Source organism: Gallus gallus, chromosome 10, assembly GCF_016699485.2.
Source record: "Gallus gallus isolate bGalGal1 chromosome 10, bGalGal1.mat.broiler.GRCg7b, whole genome shotgun sequence".
NCBI lineage: Eukaryota > Metazoa > Chordata > Aves > Galliformes > Phasianidae > Gallus > Gallus gallus.
This window is the reverse complement of record NC_052541.1, coordinates 5,694,855-5,722,171: the sequence shown is the minus strand read 5'-3', so window position 1 is coordinate 5,722,171 and position 27,317 is coordinate 5,694,855. Positions and strand designations below refer to the sequence as shown.

At 37.1% G+C, this 27,317-nt stretch overlaps 1 protein-coding gene and 2 non-coding genes across 7 annotated transcripts in view; all 3 read right to left on the bottom strand.

The window, feature by feature from the left end:
* TRPM1 (transient receptor potential cation channel subfamily M member 1) overlaps positions 1-27,317 on the bottom strand; it is a 130,639-nt gene that overhangs the window by 26,953 nt on the left and 76,369 nt on the right. For 4 of the 5 annotated variants that reach the window (XM_046899254.1, XM_040706834.2, XM_040706835.2 and 1 more), the window contains 12 exons: positions 17,632-17,711; positions 16,654-16,849; positions 15,250-15,463; positions 14,630-14,754; positions 13,775-13,946; positions 11,004-11,178; positions 8,755-8,878; positions 5,283-5,355; positions 4,346-4,446; positions 2,199-2,372; positions 928-1,062; positions 421-471 (listed from right to left, as the gene is read on the bottom strand). In XM_046899254.1, coding sequence (XP_046755210.1) covers positions 421-471; positions 928-1,062; positions 2,199-2,372; positions 4,346-4,446; positions 5,283-5,355; positions 8,755-8,878; positions 11,004-11,178; positions 13,775-13,946; positions 14,630-14,754; positions 15,250-15,463; positions 16,654-16,849; positions 17,632-17,711 — 1,620 coding nt within the window. Of the gene's footprint in view, positions 1-420; positions 472-927; positions 1,063-2,198; positions 2,373-4,345; positions 4,447-5,282; positions 5,356-8,754; positions 8,879-11,003; positions 11,179-13,774; positions 13,947-14,629; positions 14,755-15,249; positions 15,464-16,653; positions 16,850-17,631; positions 17,712-26,798; positions 26,813-27,317 lie in introns of those variants that run through there. The other variant, XM_015278984.2, reaches the window with a different exon arrangement.
* Positions 11,846-11,946, bottom strand: MIR204-2 (microRNA 204-2). The gene has a single exon (NR_031449.1). It is a non-coding gene; the product is annotated as a microRNA 204-2 (primary transcript).
* On the bottom strand, positions 12,146-12,219 carry MIR1574 (microRNA 1574). The gene has a single exon (NR_035059.1). It is a non-coding gene; the product is annotated as a microRNA 1574 (primary transcript).

The window sequence follows — 27,317 nt, the reverse complement described above, 5'->3', positions numbered from 1 at the left end:
CACTGAGACCAGACGGTTTTTCCCAAGTAAAAGTAGGATTGCTTAGGAGCAAACTAAAAAACATACAATACAACAAGCAAAAGGGAAGAAATTCTCTGCTGGGGAGCACAGCTTCCACTAAACCTAGCAGGTCTTTCCTTTCAATCCTCTTTTGTAGTACTTCATTTGGAGTCTATTGTGAAGAAACAATATCTACATCTTAAATAATACAACGCACTACTAGGAGCTTTTGAACTACCAGCAGTGCAATACCATCATCTCCAAATTAGACTGTTATCATTATTTACCTCATTTGAAAAGTCATTTGACTTTCCTGTTCTTAACAGCTATCATCTAATTTCACTCATGCTATGCTTGCTTTTACTGTTGGCTCATATCATTAATGTAATTATGCAAATGTAATGCAGCTTTTAAGCTTACCTTTTTCACATCTCTAACTAGCAAATGCAGTGTATTTGGAGGACCCAATCTCTGAAACAAAAATTATTTACTGTCCATTAGAGCCTCAATAATTCATATTTTACACAAACAAAAGTGACACTGTAGGAACTTAAGGCAACTATGTGCTATTACATTCTAGGAACTAGGAACAAGGAACTAGGCTACAGTGACATGCACAGTATTAATCAAGAGTTGCATAGTCCTTTGCTTATAGCCCTTTATGTGGTAGTTTAGGTACCTTGATTCAAGTCACAGCTACTGCAAGCTTAGTCATTAAGAATGTCTATATGTAGAGAAACATCAGGACACTACGTATAACAGCAGTGACTCCCTCTAATGCTATTCACCTTCTATGTACCTTTAAGGCTCAAAGCTTTTTAGAAACCAAATCATTTCATAAGCATATATCAGAAAGAAGAGAAGAAAAAGGTAATTCCACACAGTAGAAAAGATATCACAGGACATTTTTTACTTCTACTCACTCACAGTATTATAAAGTTCTTCCAGTCGAGGAATAGTGAGGAAATGTTGCATGTTAACTCCATTCTCAATGAGTAGCTTCACAAAGTCCACTCGATCCAGAACCAGTGCATCCAGCATAGCCTGCTCCAGAGAATTCACCTGAATCACAGAACAGGGAACATGAGATTACACAAGTACAGAAGATGTGTCTGACCAGCAACCATAAGTATTTTCAGTACTGTAGAGATTCCCAGGTTTCCAAATATGCTGATGATGACTAATCATTCAGGAAGGATCACTTCTACCCTCCTTCACCAACTCACCCATTGGCTTTCAAAAATGTTGGCCAGAAAGTCTAATGGATCATCTCTTAATATTGTCTAAAGAGTCAGAATGCAGTGGGAGAGGTGGAAAGGCCTTATGCAGCAGCCCCCTTGAGACATGATCCTGAATTCAGACAACAAAACACTCTAACCTACAGCAAATGGAAGGTGAAGCACTTAGAAAAGGTGAAATTTAAATTGCCTTCACTTGATTACTATTTTTATCAAGGGAGGACGAAGATGTTCACTAGTGTCCTCATTTCATTCTGATAAACACAGGCAAAAAGAGGCAGCAGGTAGGCACTGACTTTTACTCTTGTGATACAGCTGCATGTAGAGCACATAGGATGAGAAACATTCCTGGCTCAAAGACTGAACAGCAGCATCCCTGCAGAATTCTATTGTCAATCTTCTGGAAATGTGCAAATGAGCATTCTGTAGAGTGAAAATGCATGTTTCCCTCCCTCTTTGTTTTCAAGAATGGCTTAATCACTTTGGCTGAGAGATCTGAAAAGTTAACTCCTGCACAAAAAATGGATTTGTCAAATGGAATTAAGGGTGAGACCGGAAACTACTAAAACCCTATGAGGAATTAAAAGTGATCATTTAAAATGAAATTTTTAAACTCCAGACATTCTTTTCATATCCCTATCACAATGCTTTTAAAATACACATGAAGTCTCTATGAAACATGCTCTAAGTATCTAGAAATAATACATCTTAGAACAAGTTATCTCCTTTCATTCGGATACAGATACCTATATCTTTCATACAGATGATAGAATGCCACTTGCACCATTTTGTAAGACACTTAAAAACTAGTACTGTCTGGATAATTCAGTCTCCCATACAATTTCACAGAAGGGTAAATTCCACCTTTGCAAACTAATAGATAGGCATACAGAAAGGGGGGATAAAAAAAGGCAAACAAACAACTTTTCAACACTTTTAATACAAGTACTTTCTCCTCACCCAGTTCAGGAGTTCAAGCTTCCTTGGGTCTGTTTCTTCTTCTGGCTCTTCTTTTACTTTTCCTCCCTTTTTCTTCCCTTTTCCTTTCCCTCTGGCTGCTTTAGTCTGAACTGCTGGAGATTTCTTTTCCTTCTCAGGGGCTGTACCATCACCAGCTGTAAGGCTTCCTAAAGGCTTAAATTAATAATGTACAAGTATTAGAAATCTACTTAATTGTACCATTACTATTTCATGAATACACTGCTACTGAACTTGCTTGTGAGCCACCACTTCTCACATGCAATCTACTTAAAATTACCATTTCCTTAAGTATATGAAACTTTTTGCTTTACTCATTAAAAAAACAAAGCAACCTGTTATCTCTACTACATTCAATAACACTGAAAGTAGTAAAATAGGCAGCCTGTTTTTCTCTCTCAAAACTCAGCACAACAGGTCTGGGAAAAGAAACTACTTGATTATGTCACCCTTCAGCTTCTCTCCTCTCAGGCAAAATTACAGTTGTCAAAAAAATAGCAACAAGCAGGATAAGAGCTTAACAAGGATCTTGCCTAATGCCAAATTGCATCCATACTGCATAAGCAAAAAGAAGGAGGAAAGAATGCTCCTGACCAGTTAATATAGGCTCTGCAGTCAATATTTATGTTTATAGCTCTTCAGGCACATCTAGTCTCTTTCAACTCCTTCCCCTTTCTAAGCTATCTACCCAAAACAGGAAGGTACACGTGCAAGTATCTTGACACAACTTGTCTGTGATTTGGAGGCTTAAATTACTCCAGCTAACACTTAGGTTACGTAACCTCCATGTGCATGAAAACCAGATTACAACCATCTGTGCCCTGCCCAGAAAACTGGAGAACCAAGCTTGCTGTGTTTTTGGTTGTTTTTAATGTTTAACAAGGCTTGTTTTCTCTCTCTTTTTTTTTTCCTTCACCTTAAAAAATGCTCCCTCTCTGGCTATCATGCAATATTTGTAAGCTGGACAAAACTGCATCTGTCAACTTACAGAACACGAAGGCTGAATCTTCCTGACCAAAAAACATTCTTCATGGATTAGAAATGACAATGTACCACAATTAGCTGACACTGGATCCACAGATTGTTGCAGAGAATGATTATGAAATAGGACAGACAGTAGCTGGATTCAGTTGCCAGGTGGTACATCTGAATTTAAGTGTGATACTAGGAAGACTGGGACATTCATTTCAACAAAATCTTACATACAAATAATATTTTATGTTTTGGATCATTTAATTCTCTCTTGGTAAGCATTTCAATGATCTTTGAACACATTGCTATAAGTAAAGGAATAAAACAATATCTGCAGCACCATTTGTTAGAATTTTAAGTACACAGGCTTCTAAATGAAATAAATCTCAACATTATATGGAACACAAATGTGAATAGTGTTCATTTTATTGTATAGTTTCAGGAAAACATCTAACTTTAAAAAAAAGTCCTTAGAGTTAACTCTATCTTGTTCAGGCTGATTTCTTCATAACACGATGGTAATTCAGTGCCAGATGGTTTGAGCAGTAAAGCAAAAAGCATCAATACAGTGACATAGAAGTGGCTTAAATAGAGTATTGTAGTTATACTGATCAACAAAGGCACCACAGTGATTCACCACTGATTTGAACCAGCGCAGCACCACATTCTAAAATTTTGAGAAGGAAAATTTCACTGCAGAAACTAAAGCTTTACTAAAGAACTTCTAAGTTTGCTTGGCACATCACTGCCAGAGGTGTTTTCAGCAGTGGTTTCTTTTGGTTATCTACACTTTGCTCCATTAATCCAAGCTGACATTTTCAAAGCTATTAATGACAGTTACTTCAAAGCATGTCCATGAAATTCAGCCTTGATGCATACTTGAATAAGTAGCTAGAGACTTCAGCAACTACTAGCACGTATCAGTGAGATAAAAAGCAAAGTTGTTTTTCTTTTTTCAGAATTTAAGTCATTGTTAAATTTTTGCAAGTGGCAGCCTAAGTAAATTTCAAAACAAACAGGTCATTCTTAATTAATGAAATACCCTCCATCAGCTCACCATAAACAATAATTCAGTAATATTCCTCCTGTTAAACAAAATCCAGGGAGTTAATATTTGACAACTTATTCTCAATTTCTAGAAAATAACATGATCTTACTGGCCAGTGGTGTCCAAAGACAAAGATTTGGCTGCGTGCAATGTCGACACGATTCCAGGCCAAAGCCAAGCTGAGCTGGTCTGGAGCAGATGCATTGGTGCCTAAACAGAAACACACACCAATATTTGGTATTTCATGCTTGATGAAACAAAATTAAACAACCTGCAATTCCATTTCCCAAGAATTAAAAACCAGAAAGCTTATTATCACAAGAATAATTCTACTACAAAGCAGTGCATGCACCAAACCAATTTAAAGCATCTTCCTTTTGACCTCATAATCCTAATTTCAAAAGGATTAACCAGACTGTCTCTATTTCCCTTAGAGCTCTCAGATTGACTTCATATTCTGTAGCTAAAGATAGACATTAAACTGTTCTAAAAGACTCCTTCTCTCAGCTCCCTTGGCTGATGCTGTAGATATGAACACAATAATTCCTCTCTTTATCTCTTACTTAGCATTAGGGACTCCAGTGTTCCCATACTGAGCCAGCTATCAACTATAAATATTCAGACAGAAAACAGATGTTGTTTCAGCAAATATAACACACTCCAATAAACTGAGAACTGATCTTAAGTTTTGCCCTAAGGCTTGAAGAATACAATCTGAGGTCTGGAAAAATCCAGTCTTCTAATCTTCATACCATTTCTTCTATCTTTATTAATATATTCAAGGACTGCAATAAAATGTGCTGAAATATCAGCGTAGCTGTTGGCAGCATTTCCATTTCAGGCTCTCAGGTGAGGAAAGCCACACAAAAATTTCAGTCTAGATTTTATACTTTGAGCTGATCTGAGTTGCAATCAAGTATTTTCAAGTTAGTACTTTGAATAAACGCAAATAAACCAAAAAGTTAAATATTTAGAGTGAACCTCAGGCAGTGTATAGACTTGGTCTTTTAGGAATCACAGTATACATCCTTCCTTGCAAAACCCACCTTTGAGGAGAGCAGTTAAGATAGACATCTCAATGTCCTGTTGCCCTTCAGACCCCATACGGAACACAGTAATCTAAAAGACAGCATTAAACCAAAACACAGAATTTCAATACATGAAAGATGGACACTAAACATACAGATAGAAAAAAAAATAGAGCAGAATGATAAAGTTTTATTATCTTCTAAGGCTTGAAATTTTTCAAAACGTCCAGTTCCTCTAATATTTTCTTTTTGAAATTACAATTTCACAAGAACTTTGATTCAAACTTTTTCAAAAGAATTATCCTAAATAATCCCTACGCAGTTAAATATTATAAACTTGCCAAAAGTCTTTACCAAAGCCCAGAATTTTCACAGAGACAAAACTGTCATGGCAAACTGATAATTTTCTCATATTTTGCAGTAATAAAGAAATGTTTTAAAAAAAAAGAGAGAGATAAAACTGGAAATGGTCCTTCTCTTCTTGGAGGAATCTCGCAGTGCTGAAGGGAATAAAGCATCAGATTTAATGAACAATGGTAAGAAGAACTTTGGAGAGAACATGGGAAGGAAGAAAGCACAATTAGGAGAACAGACTGCTATTATATTGTACAGGACATGAAAAACAACTGGTAAACATTTAAATATTAACTTATCTTGAAACCTATAGATACATAAGTAAGTATTCCTTGGCAGCTGAGATGAACATTACATAGAAAAGCTGGAAGCATGAGCCAGTACCAATAATCTCAGGAAAAGGGCAGCTTTTTGGAGAACGTGGAGAATATGAAACTGGTAGAAACACTGCAAGGAATTTAGTGAGTGCTTCACACAGATGCACACACTCCAATGCTGTCATTTCAGTTATCTTAGGACTCCTTCCTGAAAAGGGCCAGAAACAGCTTTATAGATGAATCCTGAGAGTCACTGGTCATATTTTTTCATGCATTTCTTCACTCAGCCAAAATCTCCTAATAACACTAATTTGTACGGGCTTTATGCATGAAAAGGTAGGCTGCTGGTGGTATGTCTACAGATAATACATTGGCATCATACTTTAAGAAGTGATTTGACTTAATGTTTGAAAATTTTCAGAACAATTTTAGTGTCCATATTTCCAAAGCAGAAGAAATAAAAAATAGCAAACATCATTAAACTTCTTCACAATTCAAGTGTTCTTTATATTTCAAATTATTTGCTAGTTGCCTTTTTATTTATATGGGAATTAAAGAGTGTTGAGCAATAGATCTGGACATCTCAGACAATGAGAGTTCATCCAGAGGAGATAATTATCTAGATTTCTGGAGGATATGTATGCTCTTCTTGACTGGGGCACCAGGCATAATTCTAATCTGATAGAAGTTATCTCCTAAATGCAATCATTTGATTGCTCGTGAAAAATGTAAAAATAATGCCTGGTTCAAACTTTCATCACTGCGGAACTGCCCATATGAAATGAGGACCAGTACAAAGCCTGATGTACCAATTTTGGGAAGATTCTTTGTATTATGATGAGAATCATAGTGCTGAGTTTAGCACCAGTTGATACCATACGCAGTATTGTCAGGTTAAGTAACAAGCTGTTGTGGTTTAACCCAGCAGGTGGCTGAGCACCACACAGTCAATTGCTCACTCCCCCCCTTTCCCAGTGAGACGAGGGAGAATATCAGGAGAAAAAAGTAGAACATGTGGTTGAGATAAAACTATTTACTAAGATAGAGACAAGGAAAAGGATAACAGTTACGACTATTCAGAGATATATGAATGTACATAACAAGTGATGCATAAGCAATTGCCTACCAACCCCTGACCAATGTCCAGCTGGTGCCCCTGAGCAGCAGAAGAGAAAAAGATCAATTCCCATCCCCTTCAAAACTCCTTCTGCATGATGCCATATGGTATGGAATATCCCTTTGGTCAATTTAATTCAGCTGTCCTAATTCTGTTCCCTTCCAGCTCCTCGGGCCCTTTGCTGAGAATGGCCTTGGCTCTGTACCACACTGCTTAGCAGCAACTATAAACATGCATGTTATCAACATTGTTTTCCTCCTAGAACCAAACACACAGCAGCATACCAGACACTCCAAAGAAAACTACTCCATCCCAGCTGAAATTAAGACGCAAGCAAATACTACATAGAAAATACGTTTTTTTCTTCCCTCAATATATCTTTTGGTAAAATAGCAGGATTTACAGTTTTTCACTAAACAATTAAACAATTACTTCTATCAAACAGAACTATACTCCCTAATGAAAAGAGCATGTGCTGTCAGGAATGCTGTTTACTGTTTATTTAAAATACTAGGGAGAAAGTTTCACATCATTTATTGTGTACTATATTAAGCTTGGGAAGAAATTAGATAATGGTTTGTCTCTAAGCTGACCAGAGACAGAAAATATGTGCTCTGTGGAAGGAAAACACACTTAGTATTAAGGGAGCATGAAACATAATTTTCCTAAGAAATAAGAAAGCTTTCTTTTCTCTGCTTCAGCATTAAACTATTTTCTTCACAAATGCCTGTGTTATAGCCATCACTTCCCTAATGATAGAATTAAGCAACCCAGAGAATCATAGTCTGAGGAGAAAGATGTTCTAATTCTCGTTTCTATCTAAGGAAGTATGCAACTTTAGCAAAAAAGATAAAAATGTCAGCTGTATCTGTTCCAGTTGTAATTTGAAAACCATATAAAAATGTATTAAACTGTTTGAGTGCCATTAAAAAGCAGTTGCTTAAGATAAAAGAACAAAATGGAATTCTATCAGAACTCACGGGAAAGATCATATTTACAAAAACTGACCAGGACAATTAGTCAAAGGAAACCACTCAAAAAGTGCAAAGGTACAGTGAACACAACTTCAAGACTTTTTTCACAACAGATGTGAATGTTGAAGATTTTGTTTTCCTGAGCACACTTCTTTCTGTAGCTGAGTTATAGTAGACAGGCATGAATCTTACTGAGTGGTACAGTATGTAGAACAGGCCTGTAGTAAGCCAGGATCAAGCACAGCTGGGATCATCAAGAACACTACACGTTCCAATCTCTTTTGAAGACTTGAATAGCCCATTTTATAGGCACTGGAGGACAAAAACAGTGATGATGCCCCCTAAACATTTCTTACTCTTAGGAATCCTTTCTTCACTAATCTTTCCTCTACTTTCCGCAATTTATGCTTTTTTAAAAAATGCATTTATCTGAGTGTCTTAGTCTACTTTTTGGAAGTCCATACGTGAACTTTGGGTCTTATAGAAAAAGACTCTTATCTTCTTACACAGGAGAAGAATCTGAAGCTGGTTTTAAGAGGCTTTCCAGAAGACAAAATCTCTTTCTATTTCTAGGAGTCTAGGTTTATGAATGCATTATTATGTATACTTATGGGTCTAAAGAAAGAAAAAAAATGTTGAACTGTAACCCTGGGAGAGCCACACTTCAAAGTACTTGCAAAAGTCTATTCATAGCAATTATCTTCAGGAAACACTTTTAGGACACTTACAAGTTCCTTTTTTTTCATGCATTCCATCAGAATGATAAACAGCTGATGAGCTTGATTCCTGCTGTAATTGAAGGTTTTCTGGATGGTTACTAGAAGCTGGTCCCTGAGAGATTCACTTATTATCCTAAATGATAAAGGAGACACAAAACAAGACGTTGTTGGAATTAGTATATATGTAATGAAGGTCTGATGCTTGAGAAGCATAATTTTTCATGCACCAGAGCAGTGATTTTATTTGAAAATAAATAAAAACACACATTTTTGCATTCAATATGGAAAGGTTGTGAAGTTTACAAAAAAATAACAGTAATCAGGAGATTTGCACCCAGACTGGCTCTTGTGCATCTCAGCCTTTTGATATTGATTTAAAAACTGGCAAGGAATTTCAACTATCCTTTTGCCCTGGAATGGAATCTCTGTACTACAGGATGGCTCTTATTCTTTCTGTGAATACATATATATACTTCTGTTAAGTTCAGCCTTCAGAATTTCATGCACCTTACTGGACATGCATCTTTGCCTCTAAATGTTGCAAGGTCCTTTGCACGTAGTCAAAAACCCTAAAATATTTTACACTACCGGTATGCCACCTTGGTTATCTTTTACCTCTTAAACACATAATTTAGTTGCTAGAGTATGTGAAACCTCAAAATACACAACTGAGAAACACAAAAACCAAAGATGATCTAAGAAAGAAATAGATTGAAAACATTTCAGCAAAGATCAAAAACATTTGACCTCTCAAAGCAGTCAGAAACAGAGCCCATCAATTTTGACTGTTTTCCTAATAAAATACAAGTATTTTCAGTTAGCTGCAAACACTAGCAGCAGGCATTCAAATCAATGAGACAGCTGAACTCGCCAAGTGCAGTAAAATTCAAAGTCCATTCTGAGAAAATTATTCTTTGTAATCTGACAGAAGGGATGCCAGAAATTTCTCGCTACAGACCTGTGTTACCAGGTGAACACATTTATTTCATCATCATATTGGAAAGGAAAACTGGACAGTGTAACATGTGCATTGGGGAAGAGTGTCATGCAGTGAGCAGAACTCAAACAGACTGATCCTGATAAGCTCCTTCAGTTTCTGTGAGCTGATAAAGAGGGATGGATGAGAAAGAAAATAAGAAAGTTTGATCTAATCTAAGGAAGCTTGTTCAATGCAAAGAAAGATGTTGCATCATAAATCCTGTTGGTAGGATTAAAGCTGTACTATATGTAAACCCAGCATCAAAATTCCAGCATCAGAACTGCATTCCCATTTCAAGCACATAACATCTGCACTGCTTGAGAACAGCAGTTATTTGGTTAATATTTAATCCAATGTAAGCTCCAATTTCAGCCATGGAAACAGTCTATTTCTTCAATGAAAAGAGGCTGTGATATACTCTAATGAGGACAACACACATTTTTCCTGATTCTGTAGTAACAGTGGGTATGGAGAAGATGCTATTTGATTGGGAGAAGCAACATTTGAAATAGAAAATGCACTACTCTGCTTCCACTTGGAGTATCTATCAGGAGAGATCTTATACTCTGCAGAGAAGATGAGCTTTATGCTACAAGTATAGGCTTTGTATCTTCTTTAAATAAATTGCACTCTCTACCAACCAAAACAACAGACAACCAACTGTAAAAATCACAGATTCCACAGAACGCTGCATTAGAAGCCATTGTTACAGGTTCATTTGGTCAGTGAAGCAGAATGCTTCAGACAAATGTTTGGCTCTGGTCATGGCAGCACCGCTCTGAAGAAATGTCAAAGACACAAGAAACAGCAAAAGGAAAGAAGAAAGCCTGACATTTGTTCAGCCTGGCACTCTTGAAGCACGAATGTCATTCATACAGCACATTAGATGCAGGCAGTACGTATTCTGTAAATACATGAACTATTAAAACTCAGCTCTGGACTGAGAAAAGGAGTGAGTCTTGGTAACCACTTGTTCCTCACTTCTAAAGCACCCAACTCAGCATCAAGTATCATGCAACAAACTTTGATGGATCTTGTACGACAGTGTGCTGCACTGAGACCAAGCTTATGTCAATAGGCTGTCAAATACATTTGAAGTAGTAACAATTACTATTCATTAACACCCAGGAAAAGATCAAACAGGCAACAAAATCTGACAGCAGAATACCTCTGTTAGGAACATTCTGTCTCTGAGCTTTGTTTCAAGGAAAACAAGACATAATCCCTCATTGTCTTCCTTGAGCAAGACACAGCATTAGTGAAAGTCTCACAGTCTTACCCTCCTTCTTCTGAATACTTGTGTGCAAATGACAGAATATCAGATGCTCGTCCACTACCATCACAAATCACTACAGGGAGAGGAGGTTCTTCTCGTAGACACTCCAAAACAATGGAGATAACATTGGGACCACCTTCCACAATAAGCCCAACTACAGGAACACCTTGTCCGAGTCCTGAAAAAAACCAGAAGAACAGAAACAAAAAAGAAGTGTAATTGAAACTGAGTTTAAGAGGTTGATATGTTATGAAGGGATGTGATTTTCTGTGTTATAGCATCACTTAAAACCAGAGCAGTTAGGAAAAATTATGATTATTTCACAGCCAGTGCCAAGCAAAGATGTCTGTATACTGTTTCAAAGTCTCAGATAGAAAACAGCAAGTCTCTTTGCAGTTATGATGTGGTTTAATCCACAGTAGGTAGCTGTGCACCACACAGCTGTTGGCTTGTTTCTCTGCCACAGTGGGATGGGGAGAGAATCAGGGGAACAAAAAAGGAAAACTTGGGTGTTATGATGAAGGCCGCATGATGAAAAAAAAAAAAGACCACACAAACACAGTGATGCAGAAGACAATTGCTCACCATCAGCCAAATGGTGAATTGTTTGTAATCTCTTGCAATAGACACCATGCACAGATAAACCAGCTAAACATGATCCTACTATTACTTCATTAGCTCCACTGTTACTTGGATGGCCCCCTGCTACTGCGTCTTTGATGTTTTAACTCTTCTTTGGTTACCTACAGGAAGTCTTCAGTAAGGAGACATATGTCTATGCTTTCTCCTAAGATAAAAGTATGAATTTGGACTCTTTATCATGAGGCTGAGATGGCTGGCCGATGGAAGAGACGACAGCTGAGCATCCCTTTGCTGTCCCTGCCTCACTGTGATCTCCAGGCATAGGATGACAAAGGGAAGCCCACAGGTCACACAGTCTCAGTAGTCTCAGTCACAAGATCACTTGGGGAAATGAAGGACAAAACATTATCTGAAGGCTGACTAATCCCCCCATTATAAGCATTTAAATTCAGTTCTTAATCTGTAAAATGACCAGCATTTCATAAGTAAGATGCACTTTTTTTTGTACAGTTGATTTCATATTTTCATTCCTCTCTGAAGAATGGGAACACCATGGATAGTAACAGCAGAAGCTTCCTGACATCCTCCTGTCAGTATACCCCAGCTCTGACAAGGAGAAGTCACAGAGCATTGGCTGGCCTCTGTGTCCATGAAATCCTTAGTGACTACTGCTGAAATTTCCAGAAGAGGTGCTTGCGCTTGAAATTGTTAAAAAGAAACAGAACAATTCCCTGCATGTTTTTACTAGTAAATGTACTGCAAAGCTTTACAGAATTCAAATAATCTACATGTATTCCCAACTTTGCTCCTCCTGGGAAAAATCTCTTACTTAAATCAGAACCTATATCCCCAGCCCGAAGTGGTATTAAAAGAAGTAACACAAAACATATTGCCTCTGGTCCCTGACTTCCTTATCTTCCAAGCCAGTGCTCTCTTTAATAATGTTACAACTCTCCCAGCACTTCTGCAGAAGACAAAGATGTTAAAAGCATAGCCATGTTAGCCATCTCAAATGTCTGTCTGGGGGGAACAGTGTGTGATACTGTCTCCATGCTCAAAGGCAAGAGGCATAGTTTTGGTGAGTTAACTTACTTAAGCTAATTGGAGGTTAAAAGCAGTATTTGAAGACTTTCCAGAACACCTGGATATCTTTTGGTAGATCTCTGCATCTATCTATAGTCTTATCCAGTACTCTACTTCATTTACCTGCTCTACTGTAAAGAGCATTTAAACCCTATTAGAGACTTCTGTACAGCACAATGCAATTAGCAACCTGAATGCTTTGTTTTTCTTACTTTTATGGGCCTACACAGCTTCTAAAGGCATCTGCCATAAATCTGAAAGTCAGCTGGTAGAACTGATGTCTATTTTCCTGCAGCTTTTAATTCAAGCATGGAATCTAAGACTAATACATTTTTCTTTATCATTTCTGATTTTTTTAACTTGCTGGAAAGCTACCATTACTGGCATTTCTTATTTATTTCATATCTAAATTTTTTAGTGAAAAATGTCATTTAAAATGCATTTTTCTTAAATAATGCTGAAAACAAATCTAGAAAATTGTTTTAGAGAGGATGTTAACTGACATAAATTTTAAAAATGCATGAAACTCAAAATATAAAAAGACCAATGTGAAATTATATCAATAATTGCTTCATTAAAAATAAAAATGCTGAGCTATGTCTGGAAGATCACAGAATTTTAAGTGCAATATTTCAAATGAAACCAATACATATAAAAGAGAAAAACACAACTTTTTGTAATAACACCTGGGATCAGAAGCCACAGAGATATAGAACATTCCTGTAAACAGGATATGCAGAAAATCACCTCATTCTGTGTGTTTACTGATGCTTATGAATTCTTTCTAAATATTTTATATTTTCCTTTCTTTAAATTCCTACCACTTTGAACCTTCATCTCAGTTTTTTTTTTTTTTTTTTTTCAATTTTTCATCCTCCTCTTATATAATCCTTACTCTTCTGGGTTTTCTATGATGTTAGATGTGGGCTCTTCCATCACTATTCAGACAGCATGTGTCTGGCTTAGTCTCACAGTCCTGATCAAATTCCTGCTAGGAAGAGCTGATAGAAACACTTAATTTCAATACCATAAAGTATTTCTATCCTCTCTACTTTCCCTTAACTTACCGTGCTATGTTTACAATTTGCCCCACTGTTACTGTTACTTACGTGTATTAATTTTCTGGAGGGAAATGTGTTTTTCCAACTGACGTCGTAACTTTACTTCAGCTCCATATTTACCTAGAGTACCATTGTCTGCCAGAATGAAGTGGGTATGGGAACTGTTGAGCACAGAAAGCTTGCTTAGAGGGTTTGACATTGTTTGGTAAACACGCGTTACCTGTCAAAAGATTAGGTGCACCTGGATTAGAACTATGAAATAAATGTGAAAATCCTCCACAATATTCAACAAAAGCACACACCTTCTGAGGAAACAAATCAACCAGATGTTTATAATTGAAAACATAGGAGAATTAGAAAAAAAAGCTTGTCTTTAAACTCAAAACTTGAACTCTTCACAGCAGTGTTTGCATTGGAGGATAACAGTCATGTTTGTACATTCTCCTACATTTTCTCCTACCCTCATTGATGTACACTCCTTGATCACACCCTTTCTTACTCTCACTGCATTAGGAATTACATTCCTGCTTGGAGTCACCAGTAATTAATATACCACTGCTGGGTACCCTTCTACAGTAAATGCAAGTCTTGTACACATAAAAGCACTTCAATGATTCATAAAGCACTCACCCTATACACACTGACAATAGAACCTAAAATGAACTTTCACCAGAAAGAACTTTAACACTGAAAGTAATGGAAACTTCACTATCTCTGGGTATACTTTGCAGTCATATATATAATACTGTCAAATATATTTAAACAACATCTTTTCTTTAAGAATTTTTCTAATTTCAGCAATGCTTTAGAAACAGTGAAAATTAATACTCCAAATAGATGAGCTATCTATTTCACTACTCAGCTGACATTGCTAACTACATGTTAATTTCCTTAAAGACTTACATCTTTTCCTATCAGATCTTCCTTGTTTTCTACAATGCCCCATGGTGCAATTCCTATGGCACAGATTCGTCCTCTGGATTTTGAAGAATGGTCTTTCAAGGCATCTCCCACATGACGAATGACACCTACAGATAAATTTCATTGAATTAAATCTTGTCCCTCTTGAGAGAGATTACCAAATACCAATTTTTTCTCTTACTTCTCACTGAGATCCCCATTTTTCTCAGATGCATTCACTACCTAAACCGGTACCTATTTATAATAGAACATGCAATGCAGACAAACCCATGCTTGTATTTTGCAGTTGCTGCATGTAAACCTCAGTGTTTTTTTCTTTCATATCCTTATCCCGAGGAATCTAGTTGTAGATTCCTTGCTACTAAAATCAAAGACGATAACCTTTTCCAGAGGAAACACTGAGTAATACAAATCAACACTGATGCAGGAATATTCTACTGTCTGGGCTGGGTAGATTAACACAAATCATTACAGTTCTATTTTTTTTAGTCTAGTGACTAATAAGCCACTCATGAAGACTTAAATCTTATGCCTTTGGGAAAGAATAGTAACTGAAAACCAGTGAGTTCTCAAGTAAACTAAAAATGCTGGTAATTGTTTACCTGTACTAACACCTCCAGTGAAAATCCAGGCTCCGGTGGTCATGGCAGCCTTTATCAGACCTTTTCCAAATACTTGTTTCAGTTTTGGCTGCATTTCAAAGTTCTGGAGGCCTCCATGGACAGAGATTAAGAGCTTGGGCAATTCTAGTTGCCAGTCTTTCACCATGAGATGCAGCAGAGAATCTGGTTTGGTGTCGTACGACACACGGATATACTGAAAAGATCAATGTATAATATTATCTCTCTGTATATCTATTCTGTAATTTGTCCATTGACTAAGCACAGAATTATTATATTAATCCCCCCATCTTGAAAGAAGAATTTTACAAATTTTAAGCAACAGGTTAATTTTATCAGCTGTTTATATTTAGTAGAAATAGGCAGGTTGAAATGCTTTGCTATTAGGAATTTACCGGTAACAAGATGAATTTAAAAGAACCGCTTTCTTCTCCCTTCCTTCAAAACTGACTACGAGCAAGCTCTTGTAGCAAACCTACACTGTTAGAAGCCAGATGCTCTAAATGACTAGAAGTTGTTTTTTTTATCATTCCTAAAATCTTGGTTTGACTGCCAGAAACACAATGACTGTTATGAGAAATAAGAGGCCTATGTCACGTTTATCCCATTCACTAGGGATATATATATATTCCATGTCTGAAAGAACAGCTGTCATTACTCACAGTTTAATTCTGCCTTTGTGATATCTTTTCAAACTATTACTCTATGAAACAAAACTATGGAACAAACTAGTGCTTATTTCTGCTTTCAAAACAAACCAATCAGCACTAACAAAAATCAAGCCCTCCTATATATTTTAGACAAGTTTTTGCAGTGAGTTTTTTCAATTGGCAGTCTTAGCAGAGAGATATGGAAGCAAATATAAAGAATAACAAATCCAGGTCTGGATCTGAGTGGCAAGACAGAAAGAGACTTTTTGTGGAAACTTGAATGCTGTTACTTCCACTGCTCAGAAAATTTAAAGGTCCATTTTCCAGCTCCAAGAGGCTTCTGTCTTTCAGGAAAGCTAGATTCATTTCTATTTTTATTAGACATGAAACCTTAAAAAAACATGTATATCCAGCCTGGGTTTTTTGGCCCACAATCTAACAAGCCTAGTACAGACAGAATCTTGGGCATTACATGCCTTCCCAGATGATATTTACTAACAGTAACTTTAGTGAAGGTGTTTCTTCAAGACATGTTAATGTGCTTTCTAGGTAGGTACTTATTTTTTAGTTCTCACTTCTCTCTTGCTTACTCTTTTTCACCATCCTGTCCACGTCTTTCTTAGGAATTGAATTCCTTTGGTTTCAACAAACTATGAATTGTGCAAGCTGAAATCTTGACATGTTTCTATTAAGCTAGCATATGAAATGAGTATCATAGAGTGGGCTATGGCCTTACCATGGCCTTATTTGAATGTCCTCCTCCCTGGAATTCAAGGTTTCCATAAGCATCAGTTGGGTACGTTTGGGTGTGTTTGCTGACAGACCACTTCTCTGGCTGAGCTTCCACTTGCTTTGTTTCCTCTCCATTTTTGTTAGCTGTTGTACTTGGAGGAGGTGGAATATGCTGGGTAATGAGCTGGCCACAGCAGCACCTGAAAGTTAAAATGTTAAGTAAATTTGAACGGGGTATCTTCAGAATCATTTTGTGATTAAAAAAATAATAATAAAATCATACATTCGATATTCAGCTGACCATGCCTGGCTCCACATGGATCACAGAAACATCTCTAGGTCGTATCTGCTACATTTACCTACACACAAATGCCAGAATTACTAGCCCACAAGTGTTTCTTTACAAGCAAGGACTGTACATTTCACTTCACTTCTATAAGAATCAGGATGGAATTTCTATGCTAAAAGACAGAAGATGAAGAGCACAGAACAGGAGAAGTGACTATCTGTTTCATACTCAGAGGGGACAGCTAGCATGGAACAAAGAGTTACATTGTCCAAACAGCTTGGACTACAATTTAGATAGCCCACGCAGCAGCACTTAACGTTTCAACTAAGAAATCCATAGTACTTTTATCGGTAATGCTGTACATCCAAAACTGTGAAGAACAGTATCATTTACATCACAACACACAATAGTGCATCCTTGTTTTCAAAATTCAGTATGAAATTACGCTCTCATTTGCAATACTAAGAACAGTTCACTGCCCCTCCTGTGCAACTTCATCATCTCCGTGTGCGACCTCTCATAGCTCTGTACAGACTAGGGTGAAATCATGCCTTGCACTTTTACTGTCTGTCAATCTCACCTTAAGGGCAATAAGTAAACTTGGTCCCACTTTCACCTGTTTAAACACAAATATAGTCCAGTTTCTTCATTATTAACTTTTCTGTCAGCTAAGGCAAAAATGTCAAATGTTACCTGCTAATGTCTTTGTTGTTGGCAATTACATAAATGCATTCTCTTTTTGAAAAGGTCTTCTCTATCCAAGCCTTCTGACCCTTAAGGAGAGGAAAAAATAAATAAAAGGAGAAATAATTAAATATTTCTGCAAAAAATACAGTAGCATTTCCATTCTATTTTTAAATACAAGCATTGAATTCAGTAAATCAGCGTCAAACACAATGTACATCTATCCATGAAGCAAGTAGGTGACGTAAGTTTTCTACGACTTGGATAAAATTCAAACCTTGAATGTGTGTAAAAATCTTTAAGTACAAATGTGTCCGTCTTGATGGTACAAAGGGTATCTGAAGCTCTAACAAAAATGCAGTTGCTCCTTTCTAATTTAGCAATTAGTAAATGGACTCAAAGCAGTACAGAAAAAATATAGCATAAACTGTAACATAAATAGATTGATAGAATTTAATCCAAATAATAATTTAGTAATCTTCTTTGTACAAAGAAATTGTTTCCCAAAAACTTTCCTTAATTTGATTAATAATCTCAGATTATTATTTTACTCTTTAAAATAAACTTCTAGTTATTTCTAAAGTCATCCTTAACTCAGCAATAGCATGTGACTTGGGAGGAAGAAAGTGAATGAACATTAGACAGAAAAAGTACAAACTCTACAGCTACGGTGACAAATGTGACACAAAATGCGGAAAACAACCTTGAAGACAAAATAAAATTTCCAATTTTAGTGTGCTTGTAAATTAGATTAAATTAGACCAATCTCACAACCATTTAAAAACATGAAGTGTAGGCAACCTAGAACTGAACCATGGATCTGTGCAATGAGGTTAGAAAGCCTACAGTAGAACTGCAGCCCAGTTAGGTCTGGGAATGCTGAAGGCTGTGGGTACAGAAATGGCTGCAGGCCAGTTTCCCATACTTTTGAGCTTGTCCATCCATCATGAGTAAGGCAAAGTACCATCATGATTGCCATACTAAACAAACATTTAGTAGTAAATTTCATAAAGAAAACTCAAAAGGAACTTCTAAATTAAAAAGGCATAAAAATGTTAAAACACACTCACAATTTTATGATGTAGATAAACTTGCCTTGCTGATGAAAGCTGCTGCTTCTGAGTTTGAATTAAGGAATTAGTATTAATGCATTTTTCAAGTAGTAAGCAAAAGCCATACATTTTGTTTTAGTTTCCCTCATGGAAATGAAAAGAAATTTTTGCAGAGACAAAACACTAAAAATGATGTGAACTTTCAGGGCTCCATCATTTAAAAAAAATGGACTTTCCTAGAAAAGTAGTAAAAACCATACTGATTTCCTGACCAAAGTGAACGGCAGATTTCTTCCAGAAGAAAACTCTGTCAGCCTGTCTGGTAATAGCTTAGAGGACAGAGTAGTCCCCTAAGTGCTGCACAGCCTACAGCATGATGAATAAACGAATCCCAAACCACATAGCATCCAAACTCACTGCCCTTTTACAATTACGTTTAGTGGTGTTACATATGCTTATGCACACCATACTAACTTAAGGACTTTTAAGGTTATAAAACAAGCTTAACAGGATCCTTATACAGGGGTCACATTATTTATCCACTTTTTTTTTTTTTTTTTTTTGCCTTGTTAAATAAGAACTTTTTTTTTTTTTTTTGTCTAAAGAAATTTTTGCACTTCTGTGTGTAAACCATTGACCAATTGACAGAAATGCCCAAATCAGTTTCACAGCGTGAGATGCATTCTCCAATATACAGCTGGCAACACATGCTTCACATTTAACTCTTCTGTAGAGAACACTGGAAAATCTAAGCTAGAGTGTCAGAACAACTTGGATTTTCACACCATGTCATTGATTATTGCTTTACTGCATAGCTCGTCAAAGAACAAATTTTCCTATTTCATGTGCTTCATGTGAAAACAACTACTTTGCTGCTGGATTAAATCACAGACTTAATATTTGTGTTTGGACAGAAGCTTTTGCATCTTGGTATCTAAAATGAGGTCTACATTACAGCTGAGCTCTCAGCTGTGCATTCATTATTAAAAACCCTGTGATAGGAAGTCTATTATCTACAGCTATCCTGAAAACATTACATTCTCATACCTAAAAAACTCCACTAGAGCTCAGTCACTATAGAAACTACAGTTGGACAATACATTATGCTCCACTGGTTTATTTTTTTAGTGCTAATGAGAGGAAGGCAAAAGCAGGCATTACAGATCACGAGAAATAAAAACTCAGCACATTTGGTCAGCCTTTGAAGTTTCACTGCTTTTGTCTGCTTAATCTGCTTAACCAAAGCTTGATTATAATCCAGTGCAAATACTTGAGCAGATATTCAGTGTCAGAAAACGGGCAATTTCCCCACTTGTTTGATACAAATTCTGTACATGTCTATGTCTGGATTGAAATGAGGACAAATGCCAGAACATACACAGTCCCTTGTGAGTTTTTAAAGAATTAAGCATTTTTTTTTAAAGCCTTGGAATGGATGGGTTCTGAAAGAACTCTGGCTGATAAGTTACAGGTTTTAGACCAGAAGCAGGAGTGTTGGGTTGCAAGAGAAACAGGTGCTACTAGCAAGATAAAGGCACCAAAAAAACACTGCAGGTTTTTTACAGACCTCTGAGAAACAATTGGAAAAGAAAAAAAAAAAAAAAAAAAAAAAAGCAAGACCCCAACTTGCTTTTAGTAGTGAAGTTCAACCCTGCTTATTATTGCAAATTCTGAACGTACCGACCTGCACCTGATCTTGGAAAAATCATACTTCAGATGTTCAGTAGCAAATTTGTTCTCTTTTATGAAAACTGATTACAGGTCTCCTAAGTTATGATCAAAACCAAATCAAACCACTGCAAATTCTTGATCTTCTGCCTAGAAATCAACATATTGCCAGGAAATGGTATTAAATGACTCTAGGTTTTATGATTCCTTCTCATGGACTTTTTTGGTCCCAATAGCATTGAAAGAGGGCATTCAACTCTTTCAGAAAAGACTGGAAATCAATGTTGTTAGTTTCTAAATAAGTTAACTAAACACGGGAATTAGTTCTACAAAGATCAGTTGTTCCTGCAATATCACAAGTGAACTCCACTGTTTGCTGGGAAGTGAAAGAATGTTGGGGAGAAGGAGTGCAGAGACGAAAGTTGAAGTGTCGTTGGAGTACATCCCAAATCCAAGCTCAACCAGACCTAAAAGCAGTGTAATCAGACCTCTCAACTGTAACGTTTCCCAAAAAATGATGCTCCGTGTAACACGGACCTGCTTTTGCTGGACAGGCTGGCAAGCCTAGCTGGCTGGGCGCAGGATGGGATGGGGCTTTGACCCTGTTGTGCAGTCAGACAGCATTCATTGTAGGACACCTCTTTGGCACCTGAGGCCCCACTGAAAGAGCACACAGCTGCTCCCAGTGAAGCTCTGTCATGCTGGGCACAGCTGGGCAGCAGAGAAGCCAGTGCACGGACAGCAGCACCTGGTGCACAGAGCCATGGACACAGATGCAATGAGGGAGGAGACGGGGGGCCAAAAATCTGTTAGGCATAATACAGGCTAAATTAACACAGAATAATATAAAAATGGAGTTCGCTGGGCAGAAGTGCTCACATCTGTTTATTTTGATGAGATAGAAAGAAATAACCGGAGGTGAAATGAAATTCAGACTGTGAGCGCATGCGTGGTGTAAGCATGAGTCCATTTGTGGTGTGAACAAGGCTACAGACTTTTGTAAATGCCATTCAGGTAATCAAATTCCATTGCTGTTACCTGAGAAAAAAACAAAAAAGAACTCTGCCAAATAATCAATAAGGAAAAAAAGAAATCACTGTATCAGCAGAACCTCTATTATCTGGGACTTAAAAATCAATACTAGAGGGATTTCTGCTTTGAGCTGCTTTGAATGGCAACATCCCAATTACACTATCTATTAGGCAGGTCCTTTTCAGAGGGTCATAAATGGGACATGTAATTTAGAGCAGAGTCATGTCTGGCCAGCAGTTCTTGTGCTTGTTCTCATTTACAAGCATTGAAGCACCACCCCTAGATAAGTACTTCTCTAGTTTTCCCTTCTTCCAGAAATAAGCATTTTCGTTTCTTTGTAGCTGAAGAAACTTGCAAGTGGCTATATCTGAGGTGCATTTCCAAACTGTACGAGCTATCCTTTTATCTAAATCCACCACAAGTATCTGTGGGTCACTTCTACATATCCAGTTTGCACAGGTTCGTGCTGAATTTGCCAGGCTCTTCTTTCCAAGGCTGATGGGGTAGGTTCCCTTTATTACTCTATCTCTACAATGCTCACTGGGTCGTTACTGAGAATGTGAAATACCAAAAATATTTGCACCAAGGAAGATCTCCTATGTTGTTTGCTAATAAGCACCAAAAAGGGAGTAAAGATAGCTATAAGATTCCTTCAAATGAAAGTCTGTTTCGTCAAGACAATTCTTGTTTTCATCCCAAGATGAGTTTTATATGATTCAAACTGACCCTGTGTTCTTCCAGCAAGATAGCCAGGGAACCATTTGGTCTGAGAATGAAGCAAATGCAACACAGGCAAGATGGCAGTGCCAGTTAGCAATACTGTCATCACAGAAAAAAAAATAGTTCTCTGAATTATCTCGAACTCAAGACAGAAATCACTCCTACTGATGATGTGGAAGACAGTAAAGAGTGTTTCATGTCTTCATTATGTTTTGTGTTCTGGACTGGCTGGTGATGCAGGCAGCAAGCATCTGCCAAAACAATAGAAATCATTTCCTGTCCACTTGGATTAGTTTATGGATACAAAATACAAAAAGGAAATAATGGGCTCTCTTTTCCCAAATTTACAAAATTCTACCACATCTATTGGAGATGCTGCTTTCCCAGAGGCTATGGAATAGTGAGCAACGACTATAGCCTCAACACCACAGCAGACCTGGCTTGCTCTGCCACAGTTGCATATATCCACATCCGGCAAACAGTCTGCAGAGGCGCATTAGTAAAATGTGTTGACTGAGCCCAGATGACTAACCTAGAGGCACATAAAGCTGCTTCGGTACAGCTCAGCATCAGTGTAAGGACACAGATGGCACAGCTAAAACAAAGCAACTCAACAACCATTTGGAGAATTCAGCTGAAAAACCTGGCTCAGTGCTTGCCTGCAGAGAACATGCCTTGGGTAGTTTTGCAGCAGTTTCCCTTGCAGAACAGAGAAAGTCTTGGTGACCAGTTTACACCTGCCACATTTTAAGACAGCAAAAGCATTCCTCCAACAGCTCTGTACTGCCCCTTATTGTACATAATTTTGAGGAAGAGATTCCCTATGAAATTGTAATGTTAATATATAGTTTCCATTTGTTACCTATTTTACTTTCATTATTAAATATCCAAATCCTTCTGTGGCCTTTATCCTGTCATGGAAGCTGCAGAGTTGAGGAAAAACACATATCCGTACTTAACCTCCATTCAGAGAACCAGTTTGGATCTTTCTTTTCCCAAAAACCCTTCAGTCTGTGGCAGACACTGCTGTTTTACACCTAACACGTAACAACTAGCAAAATTAAGAAACAGACACCAAGATACGAAGGTTGGAACAACTTTATCTATGGCCAGTGGAATAAGCCCTATCTACAAGTAATCATTCTCAAGCAGCCTAGTATATAGCAAAGTCGATGTGTAGGAAGAGAGAACAAGTAGCTTCTAACACAACGCTGAACAAAGTACTAGGCAATTACTACTTACCATTATTACTTGTTATTAATTCTTACCTGAAGATGAAAGACAACCCTGCTGTTTAGATTTGACAAGGCTCAGAAAAGATTTTTGTACGCTAATTACCTGCCCTAATGTAAAGACTCTTAGCTAGGTATGTTTTCAAAGGAAGTCGAGACACTCCCAAATTGCATGCAAGTCTTGTCTTTACAATACTCTGAACCACGACCGTATGATAGGGTCTATTCTAACCTGAAATAGAGAAATGCTATTACCAAAGAATATTTGTGTGCTTCAATATCCTCAAAAGCAGATCTCACTTTGTGAAACCTATCAAGTACTTATGAAATCATAAACAACATAACAAAATACTTCCCTCATTACAATACTAAGCCAATGAATAGTTCTAGCTAGAGCTGTCCACATACTTAAGTCTCCTGCTTATTTGTGGCTTAGAAAATTGTGGCAATAGAAGTTAATTATACATGCCATCAAAGAGTAACCTTGCACTTTCTTATGCAGATGCAAAAAACATGGACTTGAACTGGAATTAGAATTCAATCCGATAATGATCTGGGCCATTTCTGTCCACATTATTAAGCACTGAAACTTTTGAGCTATTAGAGAAAAAAATTGCTCTAAATATGTTTTGTTAGTTTAGAGGTTAAAAATGTAAGCAGTCCCTTGTTGTAAGAGGCACAAGTTACAAATTCCAAGTTAACTGGCTTATCAGAAGTTCTAAAGAAGTTATTAGTTATGATTTGTCACATGTGATACAATGGTACAGCTTGAAACCTTATTATTTTTCTCTATGAAATACTGGAAATCATGACTAGAAATATCAGCTGTGTGAAATACTGCATATCTATGAAGAGTTTGTTCTAAGTGCACAGTTCTAATTACTTGAAGTGCACAGCACACAAAACATGTAGACATGGATAATTTATTATATTCACATTTTCAAGATGTGGTAAAAGAAAGCCATTGTTTAAGGTATACTGCTAAACATGTTAACAAAATACTTTAAAATTACTATGAAGTAAAATTTCTGTAATCACAATATAATACAATATAAATGTATCCCAGAAGTCTCTAAAACCTGGAGATAATAAATATTTACTTTTCTACTTTCTGTAAATACACACACTCTTCTTTCAAATACATATATAACGTAATAGACAATCAGTTTATCCCGTAGGAAATTAACATCATTTTGTAGTACATACAGTTTTCCTGAAAGCAAGATTCTTCAGGTAGAATTCTGTTAAACAGTTTGAGCTGTTGAAAAATTGCAACTTGCTGTGGGTAATTCTATGCTCAGTAAAGCAATCACTTTCTGAGCGTCAGCTAAGATGTAAGCTTTAGAAAATATGCCACAATGCAATCAGCCACACATGTACCCTGCTGCTTTCTGTCATTTTCAAAAAAAAAGAATGTATTTCCAGGTCATTTAACTTTTGGGCTGCAGGGTTTGTACAGAAATATTCTTTGTAATTTTTTAGAAATCATTATGGAAGAATTGGAATTCAAGGATTAAATTACTCCCTAGAGAGAATAACTAAGTATGTTTAAAATACTCTTTGTATTAAATAGAACTAAGAGTTGCCAACATTCACTGGGAACCTTCTAAAAAAGTGAGTGCTCTAGGAGATAAAAAAATCACAAAGGGCAAAAGAGAAATGGGAGACCTCAAATGAGTTTATAGATGCTCATAGATAAGAACAGTTTTCAGAAAATTGGATCCATTTTCTCTTCAGTCTTTGCCTCCCATGAAAAAGCCCTGAATCTGTGAGTAGAAAGAAGTAGTAGATACTCTGGAACCTGAAAGTATCTCCACAGTGATGTTTCACATAATGTTTTCCTCTAAACAGAGGAGATCCGATCTGTCTTCAACAGTTCATAATACAAGCCAGAAAACAGCACAGAAGATGCTCTGCCTTTACTGACATGAAGTATCATTCATGGTTGTCAACTATTCTGCATAACTTGGCAACATATTTGGCTTTAAATTGTTAGCTGCAGTGTACCATTTGAATTAAACTGAAACTATTATAAAATTTCAAACTTGATTGTGATTATATTTATTATCTTCCATAAATATATCTCAGAATTTTGAAGTTCATGTCTAAAACTTTCTAAAAAGAAAGTTCCTACATTTCAAATCTTCTGTGGGAGAAACTGATAAACTTATTTGTACCTACATGTCATTACATCACAAACATATTTTGAATGGTGTTAATGAGGCCAAAGAGTGGTTTCTTAGCATGGGTCATACTGGTATCAAATGCACAGTAAAGGTTCCACTATACGCAAGGTGGAATTTGACTCTCTGCTCCTGAGGTAAGGAGAAAATGCAGAGTCCACAGCACATGAATGGAGAAGGTTTTTAAAGCCTGAATTAGGAGCATTAAAGGAGACACACAGCGCCAGGAGCTGCCTCGTGCCTCATAAGGGAATACAAGGATAGGCCTTCTTGCCTTCTTGGAATAACTGTTACCCTGAGATGTCTATCTACAAATCCTCAAGTGTGCTTCAGCAGAATGACTGGATTGCCAGTGGAGTGGAGGGAGCGCTGTCCTACAGAGTTGTGATTTGAAGAGTTGGGTGTAACAACCGTCAAAAGCTCCTTGGCTCCCCAGTCAGCTGAACAATTGGTACGTGAATACCCAGGGACAGCATGTAGGTTGGATTTTAGTGAGGGAGACTTTTGATCTCACAGCCCAGTATGCTTTACAGCAAAACAGCACTGCTTCAAATGACAGCCGCATTGTTGATACAAATGTGATGGGGTTGTTTGTTACAGATCTTTCACAGGTAAAACCTCTTTACTGCAGACCCTTGCTGGTGTGAGAAAACACCACAAATCATGCCCTACTCTGTTCCAAAATTTTGATAATACTTGACCTAACATCAGCCCATGATAAACCAAACTAGAAACAAATGCCCACAGAAAGAGGTTTGCTTATCAGAAGGCTTGTCGCTAACAGTGAGTTCTAGAGAACATTACTGACAAATTTTGATATCTAACGAACACTGAAACAAAACAAAGAGTCAACCTACAAAACAAATAAACCAGAAATCCATCTCATTTTCTGCAGATTAGCTCTAAACTAGTATTCAAAGCACCAAAATATGTAACATTTCCACTCGATCTCACTTTGTCAGCATTTCTACTTATTATAGTCATACTTGAGCAATTCTCTGCTTCTGAAATGCTTTGAAACATCTATTTTTGAACTTGAAAACTTATTTTGTCATCTTGCAATTAGTGCTTTAAGTTCCATGTCTTTCAAAACAAAGAGTGAGAAATTTAGGAAGTAGTCTAGTCAAAGCTCTACTATTTCAACTGAATTATTTTTCTCCAATTAAACATAGGTTGCCTAAACATTTCTTCAGCATAGCTTCAATTATGCATATTGATGCTATAGCAGTTAGCAAAGTAGAAAATGATCAGGAATGAAACAAACAAAAATATTTAAAATCTTGTCCTACCTGCTTGTCATTAGAAGTGTTTCACAGTTTGGGAAGATGATTTACATCTAGAATAAATAAATTACATTTAACTCTGAGCTTCTGTCCCATTTGTTGTTCAGACTTCTCACTCATCTTACTGGTAGGACTTCCAGTCTCTCTGAAGTTCATGAGAATTCCCAAGAAGATGGGCTTCCACCACTTTAAGAAGAGAATCTCATATGATAAGCATGTGAGCCGCTTCTTTGTTCAAACCAATCTCATGACTCCCTTTGAAGGTAATCCTTCAGAAGTCTCATGACCCATCTCCCTGCCCAGAGGGTATTTTCATCTCATGGTGGAACAAGGCACAACAAATCTACTTTGATAGTGCCCAAATCTCCAATTTGTTAAACCTCCTTTCCTCTCTTCAAACAGTGGATATACTCACTGTAAAAACGCCAACACTGCAGAAAGGCTAAAGCAGGAGCTGAAACTTTTAATTTGAAGTAACCCCTCCCTTCTGCTAAAATATCAATGTAATTTGCATAATTGAGACAA